Source organism: Gadus chalcogrammus, chromosome 5, assembly GCF_026213295.1.
Source record: "Gadus chalcogrammus isolate NIFS_2021 chromosome 5, NIFS_Gcha_1.0, whole genome shotgun sequence".
Lineage (NCBI taxonomy): Eukaryota > Metazoa > Chordata > Actinopteri > Gadiformes > Gadidae > Gadus > Gadus chalcogrammus.
This window is the reverse complement of record NC_079416.1, coordinates 19,389,494-19,403,266: the sequence shown is the minus strand read 5'-3', so window position 1 is coordinate 19,403,266 and position 13,773 is coordinate 19,389,494. Positions and strand designations below refer to the sequence as shown.

Genomic DNA, 13,773 nt, shown 5'->3' with positions numbered 1-13,773 from the left:
TGTATTTAATATGTTAAAGTAACTCAATCTATATCGGTGGACCACACACCACAAACACTAACGAAAGCCAACGGTGTGACAACAACAGGCCATGTCTCGGTGCGTCCAGGATGTGGTCTCCCTTGCAGACGCAGAGGTTCAGGAACTGATGTGTTGTTTACGCGCACAAGTCACAGAAGATCATCCAGCTTAGCCGTAAATTGCAGTGAACAACGCTGAGGCACGGGTTTTATAACCTCCCCACGATAAGGGGAAGTTGGAGGTAGACGCAGTAGAGATAGTGTGCACGCACACACACACACACACACACAGCAGACGCTTATCGCTTTCAGAAGCCCATGGCTGTTGGCACTGTCTCCTAAAGCAGGTATATGTCTTCTGACGACAGATCTTTCTTGTAGACCTTCTCCTCCAGGCCTTTGGGTGGTGTTCCAGATCCTGAGACATGAAGGTTTTAAGCACCTTGGGCAGAAAGGCATTTATAAAAATCAATGGTTATTATTATTATGGATATGAGTATTATTATCCTCATCGACTTGCTCTCCAGAGGCCCAACCCTGTGCATCCTGTTTGAACAGGAATGTCACCTCCCAGCATGCTTTGCTCCGCTGCCATCCTTGTAGTAAACACCTTAGGGTGGACCCAGGGACCAAACCGGTTGGACCAGGAGGGGGAGTGTCGTTGACACAGACGAGGCACCGCAGAGCACCACGGAAAGGTTGAAGTGGGGACCTGTGAACTCCTCATTTAGACCACCGTTTGGTTCCGCCTCTGATGTGTGGTATGGATGCCACATTCCTAATGCCGCTTTTCCACCGCACATGTAGCTCGACTCGACACGACACGACTCGACACGACTCGACACGGTAGCAGCGCGGGTGCTTTTCCACCGCAAATAGTACCTCCGGGACGTGGGCGGGGTCGTCTGCGCGAAAGGGCCGTGACGTATCTTTGTACGCGACGCAAACAACACCTACGTAACCCACACATGGACAGAACCCACATAACAACAATGGAGAACATCGATGCGATGGTATTCGTGTTCGTATTATTAGCTGGCAAGTTGAAGAAGTGGAATATGTTGGCTGCGGCGCTACTATGGCTGTTCTATCGTTACCAGCATGGTTGCCATGTCGCTCTCTCGTGACTTCGTCACACTCTCTGGCCAATCAGTGGCCGGCCGTCTGCCGACGTCACCTTTTAGCATCGGCTCAGCCGCTTGGAACTAGAGCGAGGCGGTACTAGAAAAAGCAGCCACCTTGAGGTACTAGATCGCGGTGGAAACGCAAAAAAAAGGCGAGCTGAGTCGAGTCGAGTCGAGTCGTGTCGAGCTGGTACCATGCAGTGGAAAAGCGGCATAAGTGAATTATGAAAGCTGTGGGGCTATCTGATGAAGGCTGCCAAACGCCAGCGATTGGTTCACCTAATCGAAACGGGCGGGCCTGTTGAACAGCCGATTACATCCCATTGGTGTTTGTGGGTTAGCCACGATGACTGAGCAGATCTGCTCACACCTAGCTGTCCTTTATGCCACTGAAACGACATAAAGGTGAATCATACATTCAGTTGAAGCTGAAACATGCCCTAGGCCGTGACGCTTCCCCACATTGACTTAATAACGTGCTTCTGCAATGCAACCATTAGGATCTCTGTAAAAGGTGTTTTGCTGAAGTATCATTGACTCATAAACAGGAACTTCTGGCCCCCCCCCCGATAGCTTGCGCTGTAGCTAATAAATAATACAAGGCCTTTTGTAACATGTGGGAGCCATTAGGTGATCGCAGGCATCAGCTTAGGGAACGCACTGGATGCCCTGCGGGGGAAGTAGCTGAGCGGCCTGATCACTGCCAGGCGTTGGACTGACGGTAAGGTGGCTATAAAAACCAACAAAGGGCCTTGCCAAGCAGGCTTCTGGTTCCTAGCACATCACGGTGCCCGTCGTCGTACGGTCCAGACGGCGTCCTGCACTCGCTAGCTGTTGCCTCGTTTTGGAGGGACGACTCGGAAGACTACGGCCTCCAGTTATAAGGCTTGGTTATGGTTCAACGTTGACGCAACGCAGTGACCACGCAGTCGCAAACCTGTTTTGGTTCTGCGTTCTGCGTCGCCTCGATGCAAGGCTACAATTTTTGGGAGGCGCGCGTCAGGCCCTCGCGCTGGATGCAAGGAGGGTCCGCAAGGATGTAATGAGTCCGTAATACCCCCCGCGTGGCGTCGACGTGGAACCATAACTAAGCCTTTACCCGTTCTGTGGTGAGGCGTTTCAGCACCACACAGAACACACGCGTTGCTGCCGCTGCTAGTAGGAGGTGACACAGCGGACGGGAAGCGATCAGTCTCGTAGGGAACGGTTCAGGGGCGAGGCTGTGAACGGAAGCGCAGCCAGCGCCGTTCAGATCCTCATCACATCTAGCAGATGTTTGTCTCAAGCATCGAAACTCAAACCACTAGAGCTGTATGATTAATGGATTCAATATTCGATGTCTTTGTTCTGATATTTAGAGCGCTACCACGGACCTGGCGTTACATGGTCACTATACTTAACCCTCACCCTGTAAAAGTGAGAACCATAATCTTTATTGGTTAAGGCCAACATGAACTGAGGATGTGCATCCTTAGTATATCATCATACCTTCTAGGTTTAAATACAGCAAAACATCCACAGTCCAGCCCCTAACCATAATGACTGGCCTTTGCCGGTGTTCTCTTCAACAGGATGTGGGTTGTCACTGTTAATGCATCTGGCACTTTTCTTTGTCTCTAGGTGCGATGATTCTGTGTTAAAAGATCGTTAACAGAGGTATTATTGTTCAGAGGCGACTACCACAGAAAGATGCAGCAGAACTGAAACTATAGGCAACCATTCATGTAGGCTTTTACTCTGAATAGTTTGGCAGAAACCAGTAGTTATGGCCGTTTGCTATGATGCAGTCCTGTCTAGCTGTACAAGTAGAGCTAGCATTAACACGCCCCTGGTAAGTCCCTGGTTAGCATCTGGTTAGCCCCATCCCAGTAGGTTAGAGTGCCTGTCTGAACAGGTAGAGCTAGCATTAACACAGCCCTGGTTAGCCACTGGTTAGCCCCAACCCAGTTAGTAGGTTAGTGTGTCTATCTGAACAGGTAGAGCTAGCATTAACACGGCCCTGGTTAGCCACTGGTTAGCCCCAACCCAGTTAGTAGGTTAGTGTGTCTATCTGAACAGGTAGAGCTAGCATTAACACGTCCCTGGCAGTGGTTAGCCACTGGTTAGCCCCAACCCAGTTAGTAGGTTAGTGTGTCTATCTGAACAGGTAGAACTAGCATTAACACGGCCCTGGTTAGCCACTGTTTAGCCCCAACCCAGTTAGTAGGTTAGTGTGTCTATCTGAACAGGTAGAGCTAGCATTAACACGTCCCTGGTTAGCCACTGTTTAGCCCCAGCCCAGTTAGTAGGTTAGTGTGTCTATCTGAACAGGTAGAGCTAGCATTAACACGGCCCTGGTTAGCCACTGTTTAGCCCCAGCCCACTAGGTTTCACACCCAATGTGGTCAACCATACGAGAAGAACGTATTGAACCGCAGCACTGTGAGCCGCTTGGGTGGCGACCAAACGTCACACTTGAAACACTCGACGAGGTCTGATTATATTCATTGATCATGGGCTGTTGCAACAAACATATTTCTCCCATGGGGGATGAATAAAGTTGTATCTAATCTAATCTAATTGGACTGTACCATTTGATTCTCATAATGACAATCAAACTGTGATTAAATGATAGTTTTATAAAACTATCATCGACCCGCCATCTCTCCCCTGCCCCGGTCCAAAGGGTAATTCTGTTCGCTGGCGTTCAGTAGAGCTAAATGGTGCGCTGTACTACTGGGACTGGTCGTGACTCGTACCAGAGGTGCTAATCTCTCTGGAGCCGGTTCTTTCCGGATTACAAAAAACATCCAGATGTGTGCGGATTACAGGCCTCCCGGAAACATCGCAATTAAATGCATTCAAGTGAGACTGGATGTATTCTCATCACAGGACCTCCCCCGCTTACGTTCTGCATGAGCCTTTTGCAAACCCCATGTTCCATCCGGACCAACTCCTCTGCTGGTACAATGGGCCTTATTCACCTAGCAGCCACTTGACGCCGGATTACGCATTCAGTTCCCCCACCCGGCTGGCCGTTTGAACCAAGATGGCCGCTCGGTGAATTACTCCCTTTCCCCCCATTTGCAGCTCTGCTGCTAGCGACTAGCTGTGTGCACTGGGGACCACACTTAATGCCCAGCAGTTCTGCAGAGTTCATAACCACCACGTGACCTTAGACATGATGATCCTGTTGAGGTGTGTGTGTGTGTGTGTGTGTGTGTGTGTGTGTGTGGGTGTGTGTGTGTGTGTGTGTGTGTGTGTGTGTGTGTGTGTGTGTGTGTGTGTGTGTGTGTGTGTGTGTGTGTTGATTCACGATTCAGTCTCAGTTCAGAATATTAACGCTGGTACCTCCGGCAGCGTCTCTGAAGGCATGTTTACCTCCATACCCCTGATGTCATCGACTATCGGCAGCGTCCACAAAACAAGTGACCTCTGCCTCAGACTTTCGAGTTGCGTAACACAAGTTCAAACATTCTGTGTCAACACAGGTTTTTTTTTTTTTTTCTTTCCATTGTACATTTCTCTAAGGTGAAAGGTGGGACCCACCTCCAGTGTACGCCCCAGCCCGCTGTTCCTGGAGGTGTACAGTACTCCTGGCCATTGGAGGCCTTTGGATTGACACCAAACACTTGTAGCACATCAATGGCCTTGAATGGTCAAATTGCCTGGAACCTCTGGGTTTACGGAATGCATTCCATCTAGAGTACAGTGGAATGCAATAGCCAGAGAGAGAGAGACACACACACACACACACACACACACACACACACACACACACACACACACACACACACACACACACACACACACACACACACAAGGCTGCTTGTTTACCACTCCAGACTTAGATTCAGACTCTCATGGGACCATCCTTGAACTCAGTCATTTCTCTACTCCCCCCTCATTCCTCATTCCCGATGTTTTAAAGTCAGAGCTATCACAGATCTGCAGCTGGCCATCTAATGTTGGTATCGCACCGGACTCTTCTGAAGGGAAATGCTAAATGTGCAGAAACACAGTTGCTAGTGAAGTGCAGGATCAGACTGATCGGTGGTTAGGTTAGGGTATCTGCCGACGGTCCAAAAGAGGATTAAACAAATATCAGGTCCGATATTAACAGCCGATATTTATTTCCGTCTAGTTGCCGTTGTGTGTGTTTCTTGCCCATGCACAGCTTGTTTGGTCATGTGACATTGTCAGTGACGCAGCCAGAGACGCACGGAGAGGCAGTACAGGAGTGTTTGTCACCTTAACTGAAAAGAATCAATGTCGGCGGTTTGGATGTTTTTTACCGTCTCAAATGAAGGTACTCGAATTGCAATATGCAGTACTTGCAAAGCCGAATCAATGCGCGGAGGATGCCGTGTAAAATCATTGTATACATTATCGTAGCGAAATACAGTTTCTGTTGTGTTTTATTTGACGTTCCGTAATCCCATTGAAACGGAAACCTGAACCGGATATGTTTATATTTGGTTGTAGTCTTTTCAGTCGGTTCTCCGGATCAACAATAGGGCTAGAACCGAGTGAAAAGACTACAACCAACCTCCCTTGATATATTTGATTTAGCCTATTTCACAGATTTGAGTTGAAATTGACTTAAACTTGAAATACTTTTTGCAAGTTGTAAAAGTAGCCTAAAACTAACACTGTTAGTAACTTGTGTTTGTTATAGATGCCCTGTAACTTGTTGAAGAAACAATGTATTTCGAAGTTTTGGTAAATAAAGAAAGAAATTACTTTTTCATATTCACAGTGTTTACATGTTCTTCAGTATACAAAATCATCATAGAAACTTGCTTTTATACCAATATCGATATCGGTAAATATCGGTTATCGGCCGTAACAGCAATTTTAATATCGGATATCGGTATCGGTCAAAATTTTCATATCGGTGCATCCCTACATTTTCTAATGAATAATCTTGGGGGTAGACTTTATTCAGAATGTCCACGATGAGGAGTCCAACTGTAATGGCCAAAACTAGAGGGAGGTTGTCAAGTCTAGGTGAAGACCAGTTTGTGGTCGTTTGATTGAAGATTCTTCGCCGCTGTCACAGCCTCTGCTTTTCGTTGGTCGTGGTTTGGTTCCTGTGGGGAGTAAGCAACTCCCATCAGCCGACTGCTTCTGCTGACAGATCTCCTCTGTTTCTAAATGTGTCAAGAGAATCCCTTGGATTTTTTGTGTGTAGAGTCTGCATTTACAATTGTTAGCGGGCCAATTTTGTGCGTGTGTGTGTGTTTGTTTGATTGAGAGAGATGGCGAGAAAATGTGTTCCAGGACCTTGTCTTGACTTCTCAATTGATAGCAGCTGGCCTCACATACTTCATGTCTCCACTGCTTCCTACTGATAGCACGTGTGTTGGCACTGTGCTAGCTTCCCACTGATAGCATGTGTGTTAGCACTGCACTAGCTTCCTACTGATAGCACTTTGTTAGCACTGCACTAGCTTCCTACTGATAGCACTGTGTTAGCACTGCGCTAGCTTCCTTCTGATAGCGCGTGTGGTGGCATTGCGCTAGCTTCCTAATTGATTGGATGGGTGTTAGCACTCTGCTATTTTTCAAAGCACAATAAGATTCCTTTTCTGTGTTATTGACACGCCCATGGTACAGCTTTTGGCCTAGGGTTGGGTGCTACACTAGTTATGCTAATGAGGAGCAGTTAGCTGTTGCCAAAATCATTAGGTTGAGGATAATGGGTAATGGATAAAAAAACGAAAGAAACTAGAATGACTTTATATTGGATATATAAGGGTATGAAAGGTGTTCAGAGTTCACCTAGACTCTGCATAGCCTACCCCATCACCCCCCTAACCACACACACCCCGCTGAGGCACTTATTGTATGTTGTGCGTCCTGGCCATTCGTATATGCACTAATTGTACGTTGTACCTCCTGGCACTTAAAAATACTACTTGGCGTTGGGTATCATCTTATCTTAGCTGTCTTTGTTGTATACAGGAATGGGTTTACCTAGCTATCGTTGGTGCTCGGCACTTGGTTTTATATACATCCTTACTGTACCGACAGCGATATGTTGTTTCTCTGCTTCTGAACAATGTACTTATTGTCAGTCGCTTTGGATAAGAGCGTCTTCTAAATGCCCTAAATATAAAAGTGTTAAATTCTGCGTGAAACATTTGAAAAAAGTACCATTTGCTATTTATATCCAGTAGTAGATCTTCCGGTGACATCAGCATTAAGTTTGAACAACGAATGTATGACCTCATGATAACGCAGTTGAGTCACTGAAGTGACCCAGTCTGTGTCCTATTTTGCAATGAAACTGGACATTTTAAATGTGTAACAAACGGTGATCGATTCGATGTATTGTTCTTGCAGCTGATGATAAAGGTCATAGAGGAGAGGAACGTTTACTTTTTAAAACACCAGTCAGCACCCGTCTTTATTATTTCATTAATAAATGAACTAATAAATTTTCTACCGCTGGATGCGCCCGTGCTAAAAATGTTTGCACTCGATATTTTATGTATACTATTACTATTTTATGAGGAAGTACTTTGGATGAAAGGCTCCATCAAATGGCATGTATTATTATTATTATTATTATTATTATTATATTAAAAGGCATAACTTATTAATCTCTGAATGCTCTCTCCTCACAGGCGATGACTTCTCCATCATCCAGCAGGAGATCTTCATGGTTAAGGAGTGCATGCACCACAACATCGTGGCCTACTTCGGGAGCTACCTGTGGTAAGATCCCCTGCGACCCATGTGTGGTTCTTTCATCCTTCACATGGTCACTCTCACCCATTTCATATTCTTTCCATTATTTTGTAAATTTTCTGTCCTTGCTTTTCTCTTCCTTCTTTCTTTTCTCTTCTATATTTCTTTCTTTAGTTTTTTTCCATTTACCCTCAATTATTTTATCTTCCCTTCTTCCTTCCTTGGCTGCCGTTATGTACATGGGATACCGCTACACTCAACCTCTTCAAATCTTGTTTTGGAAAATGCTCAGAGTTGAGGAATCAATTGTGGTTTGAGTGATTTTGAATACTCGGTGAACCGAATGAACTGTTTACACTCGTATGGAAAGTATCCCAGCTCTGGATCGCAGTTTGCTCTTCCCTCATTCCCTATTCCATTGTTGTCAAGTAGCATTCAAACTGTGAGGCGTATCCTAGGGTTATATCATGCCAAATGTTAGAGCTCTTCCTGGTGTTTGAACTATTCCTGGTGGTAGAACTCTTCCTGATGTTAAAACTCCACCTGTAGTTAGAACTCGTCCTAAAGTAAGAACTCTTCCTAAGTTAGGATTTTCCTGACGCTGGAACTTGTCCTGAAGTAAGTAATTTTACTGTAGCTGGAACTCTTTCTGGAGTTTTTCCACTCTTACTGAAGTCAGAATTTGTGAAGTAAGAACTAGCGCTGTCAAGCGATTAAAATATTGAATCGTGATTAATCGCACTAATGTCATAGTTAACTCAGATTAATCGCGATTAATCGCAAATCTTTTTTCTATGCTAAATATCCCTTTCATTTCTTTGTCCCATTAATTTTTCTCATTTTAATGCTCTTATCAACATGGAGAAGTGCATCGGCTTGCCTTGTGCAAATGTTCTTTTATTGATAACAACATTGGCATATACTGATCAAAGCAGGAAGATACAAAAAAAAAGCCTATAGTGCAATTAAACGATGAAAATACAAACATACTGGCTTGAACATAGCAGTCAGGCTACTACTTCTTTGTTTTGAGCCAAAAAAATAAAAATAATTAACGTCGTTAAAATTGGTTTGCGTTAACGCCGTTAATAACGCGTTTAACTGACAGCCCTAGTAAGAACCCTTCCTGGAGTTAAACCTCTTCTGGGAATCAACAGTCAATAATAAATGTCGTGACAGTATTTTCCTTGAGGCTTCTGAGCCAACGCGTGCGAGAACACGGCAGTCATGTTTGCTGACGGGGACCCTTCGGTGCCAGGACGCGGGCCCTCTGGGGCCCGGCGGCAGGGCTGTAGACTGGTATCAGCAGAGGAAGCAGGAGCCACCGCCCCGCCCGCCGTCTTTTGGCCTCCAGCAGGTTTAACGAGAATACACCCTCAGAAGTGGTTGGTTAACGTGTGTGTGTGTGTGTGTGTGTGTGTGTGTGTGTGTGTGTGTGTGTGTGTGTGTGTGTGTGTGTGTGTGTGTGTGTGTGTGTGTGTGTGTGTGTGTGTGTGTGTGTGTGTGTGTGTGTGTGTGTGTGTGTGTGTGTGTAAGCTGAGCCTGGGAATAGTTTCTTGTGGGAAGAAATGGGGGTCACCAGAATATGTAAAGGTTTGGATCACTATTACAGCATTGTCTCGTGAAGGATTTAATCCCTAAACGTCAGTGATATTGGATTTTTTAAATGAAATGGTTGGCTTATTTTAGAGATTTGACTCGATTGCTTGTGTGTGGGGTTCCATCCCACTGTGTGTGTGGTTCAATCCCTCTTTATGTTGGGTGCCATCCCACAGTGTGAGTGGTTCAATCCCTCTTTAGGTTGGGTGCCATCCCACTGTGTGTGTGGTTCAATCCCTCTTTAAGTTTGGGGTTCATCCCACTGTGTGCTTTGTTCCATCCCACTGTGTGTGTGGGGGTTCAATCCAACTGTGTGTGGGGGTTCAATCCCAGTGTTTTTTTTCCATCCCAGTGTGTTTGGTTCTATCCCGTGGTGTGTGTGTGTGTGTGTGTGGGGTTCCATCTCACGTAGTGTTGGCGGTCCATCGGCCTGAGTTTTGTTCCATTCCAATGTGTGTGGGGGTTCAATCCCACTGAGTTTGGTTCCATCCCACTCTGTGTGGGGGATCCTTCCCTCTGTGTGTGGGGGTCAATTCTACTGTATGTTGGCATCAATCATACCTTCTCTGTATCTTTTTTGCGACCAGACTCTCTGCGTTGGCTTCTGTGTCTGGGGTCACACCCCGCGGTTGTCTCTGCTGAACAGGGGTCCCTCTGACCTCTCTGTCTCTCTCGTTTGCTGCAGCCGGGAGAAGCTGTGGATCTGCATGGAGTACTGCGGGGGAGGGTCCCTGCAGGACATCTACCATGGTGAGCTGCTCTCAGGATCACACAGAGACACCAGAGAATGCGGAGAACCTTCCAGTGTGTTATGATGTCTTGGCTGTCAACTGTCATTCTGTATTAATGTGTGTGTGTGTGTGTTACAGTGACCGGACCTCTGTCTGAAGTTCAGATAGCATACGTCTCCAGGGAGACTTTACAGGTAAGGTGTTTTGAAAACCCTTTGTTCAATCTTCTAGGTATTGAATATCAATATTCAGTCTTTCAGAAAACCTCATCATTCATCAACAGTGCGACTGAAAGTGACTCACAATAAAACCTAAAAGCAATGTTCACTTACAGCCGATTTTAAATGATCTCATTGTAAAGAAAATTCTGCCTCACCATTGATGGACGATAACGTGTTCGTTTGTAGGCTTTTTACGTCCATTTAAACCCTGTCGGTCCTCATTAAAAGACTCTCCTCTTCACAGGGTTTGGGATATCTGCACATCAAGGGCAAGATGCACCGAGACATCAAGGTACAGCGACCCACCCTCATGCACGTATCACAAGGGTTACTGGTTCACTACCGGCTCCCAGTGGGTGCTACACCCACTGGGTCCCCCCCCTTCTCTGTAAAGCGCTGCGACTGTGATCACCAATAGTCCATCATTATTACAGCCGTAGCAGACGGACGACGAGACAAGAGCTTAGCGGAACAGACTGTAATAAATAGGGGGTGTTTGGACTGTTTGACCCTGGGGCCGAATGGTTCGGGGTGCAGTCGCGGTCTGCCTCCCCTGCTCCTTAATGAGGCCGCTTCTAAAAATACACTCTGCTTTGGTCCACCGTGCTGATGACCGACAGGATAAACAGTGAATCACTTCTGAACCAGCACGCCCATATAAGTCCCAGACCTGGGTCGGCCTTGTGTGTGTTGACACAGCCGATCCCGGGCGCCGTATCTCTGGCCGGGTCATCGGTCATCGGTCGACGGCCGCGGTGTGTGTGGAAACCGGGGGAGTGAGGATGTGAGCAAATCCGTTTGTGAATCCTCGATGACGAGTGAGAGCACATGATCCGGCCTGACGCTCGCGTCTTGTGGCCACGTGAGGCCAGTGTTGATACCGGAGGTCACGGTTGGGCTCGTTATCTCTGCTCCAGCCGCTGCACAGAGCACGCTTCCTGTTTCCTGTGTCAGTCGGACGGGGCCAACAGAAACAGAGTACATCTTTCTCACGGCTAGGGATGCATGGGGCTAGCCAGGCTAACTCAACAGCTAGTGATGCATGGGGCTAGCCAGGCTAACTCCACAGCTAGTGAGGCATGGGGCTAGCCAGGCTAACCCCACTGCTAGTGAGGCATGGGGCTAGCCAGGCTAACTCCACAGCTAGTGATGCATTGGGCTAGCCACGCTAACCCCACAGCTAGTGAGGCATGGGGCTAGCCAGGCTAACTCCACAGCTAGTGAGGCATGGGGCTAGCCACGCAAACCCACAGCTAGTGAGGCATGGGGCTAGCCAGGCTAACTCCACAGCTAAGGATGCATGGGGCTAGCCAGGCTAACCCCACTGCTAGTGAGGCATGGGGCTAGCCAGGCTAACTCCACAGCTAGTGAGGCATGGGGCTAGCCAGGCTAACTCCACAGCTAGTGAGGCATGGGGCTAGCCAGGCTAACTCCACAGCTAGTGAGGCATGGGGCTAGCCACGCTAACCCCACAGCTAGTGAGGCATGGGGCTAGCCAGGCTAACTCCACAGCTAGTGATGCATTGGGCTAGCCACGCTAACTCCACAGCTAGTGAGGCATGGGGCTAGCCAGGCTAACCAGCCACGCTAACTCCACAGCTAATGATGCATGGGGCTAGCCAGGCTAACTCCACATCTAGTGATACATGAGGGAGGCTAATAACACAAGCCCCTTTACACAGACTGTCATGAAGCACTCAAAGTGTATTGCCATCGTTGCAATATTATTAACCCAATTTCGAGATGGCTACCATGCTCCGCTGAGCTTATGAAACCCAACACACTCTGGTTGCTTCACTTTAGTGGTTAATCATCTGTGTTTTCAAAGCACGTGTCTGTTTATTTACCCAACAGGCTCTCTGTTATGGGCTGTTGGTTCAAGTCGGGGCATTTAACTATAATGTGTTTTGTTTCTTTTTGTTTTGTCGAACAGGGGGCCAATATACTCCTAACAGACTATGGAGACGTAAAGCTAGGTAAGTGTGTGAGGTTGCGCACGCGTAATTATTATTATATCCTTTATTTAACCCGGTTTAGTCTCATTGAGATTAAAATCTATTTTGGCCAGGTAGGTTTTTTTCTACCTGGCCAAGATTGACAGCAGTACACAGTACCAAAATAAAACACAAGTACAAGTCTTATAGTAATAATATATTTAGATCATAATTGTGTGTTTGTGTGTGTGTGTGTGTGTGTCGATACGTCATCTCAAATGCCCCACTGCTCCATGTTTCAGCCGACTTCGGGGTGGCCGCCAAAATAACCGCTACCATCGCTAAGAGGAAGTCCTTCATTGGAACACCTTACTGGTAAGTGGTTCCCATTCATCCTAGTGGCCATCGCATTCACTTCCCCAACCCAGCTATCATTTTCTTGGGCCCAGATTTCCGGCAGGTGAACAATGGCAGGCTCAGGACCAGGCAGCTCTGGCCTGGGGGAGAGAGGTCCACTTCTTGAGGATGGCTCAGTAATGACCTCATGGTGATGCGAGGGCTGTGAACTTTGATCTTTTATGAGTCATATTGTCTGACTTTGAGCCTTAATGGTTAAAAATAGATCATAGAAACTCCCTTATATCCCCTCCCCCCGCATGTTCCTGGCAAATAGATGGTTTTTGGCACTTTGAGGTGTCTGATAAATTAAGTGGATGGAATGTGTTTTTTAATTGGCACCTTCTGTTTAGGATGGGGATTTACTAAAAAGTAATGTCATTAGCAGTAAGTAATGTGAAATTAGCATTTAGTTTTCTCTAATTAGAGATGAGTAATTAGCAGTTATCTTTGGTAATAAGCAGCTGATCATGTCCTCCCCCCCTCCCATGTGATCAGGATGAGTATTTACTCATTAGTAATGTGTAATTATCAGTTGGTAATGAGCTGCTGGTCATGTGATCAGGATGAGTATTTACTCATTAGTAATGTGTAATTATCAGTTGGTAATGAGCTGCGGGTCATGTGATCAGGATGAGTATTTACTCATTAGTAATGTGTAATTATCAGTTGGTAATGAGCTGCTGGTCATGGGATCAGGATGAGTATTTACTCATTAGTAATGTGTAATTATCAGTTGGTAATGAGCTGCGGGTCATGTGTTCAGGATGGCTCCCGAGGTGGCGGCGGTGGAGAAGAACGGCGGCTACAACCAGCTGTGTGACATCTGGGCCGTGGGCATCACCGCCATCGAGCTGGCGGAGCTGCAGCCGCCCATGTTCGACCTCCACCCTATGAGGTACCCTTCCCCCCCCCCCCCCCCCCCCCTCCCCCCCAAGAGCTTCCTCAGCCTGCGTGCAGTTCCTGCTTTTGTATTTTGTTATGTTTCGTAGGGTTCTTTGATTAGCGGCCCATTGTAATGTGTGTGTGTTGTAGGGACCAGGAAATATTGGCACTTTCTAGAGATGATGCTG

General features: G+C 46.9%; 1 protein-coding gene across 9 annotated transcripts in view; it reads left to right on the top strand.

The window, feature by feature from the left end:
- Positions 1–13,773, top strand: part of map4k5 (mitogen-activated protein kinase kinase kinase kinase 5) — a 46,612-nt gene that overhangs the window by 7,841 nt on the left and 24,998 nt on the right. For all 9 annotated transcript variants that reach the window (XM_056590801.1, XM_056590807.1, XM_056590806.1 and 6 more), the window contains 7 exons: positions 7,756–7,846; positions 10,104–10,168; positions 10,288–10,343; positions 10,615–10,662; positions 12,304–12,346; positions 12,607–12,679; positions 13,467–13,598. In XM_056590801.1, coding sequence (XP_056446776.1) covers positions 7,756–7,846; positions 10,104–10,168; positions 10,288–10,343; positions 10,615–10,662; positions 12,304–12,346; positions 12,607–12,679; positions 13,467–13,598 — 508 coding nt within the window. The remainder of the gene's footprint in view (positions 1–7,755; positions 7,847–10,103; positions 10,169–10,287; positions 10,344–10,614; positions 10,663–12,303; positions 12,347–12,606; positions 12,680–13,466; positions 13,599–13,773) is intronic.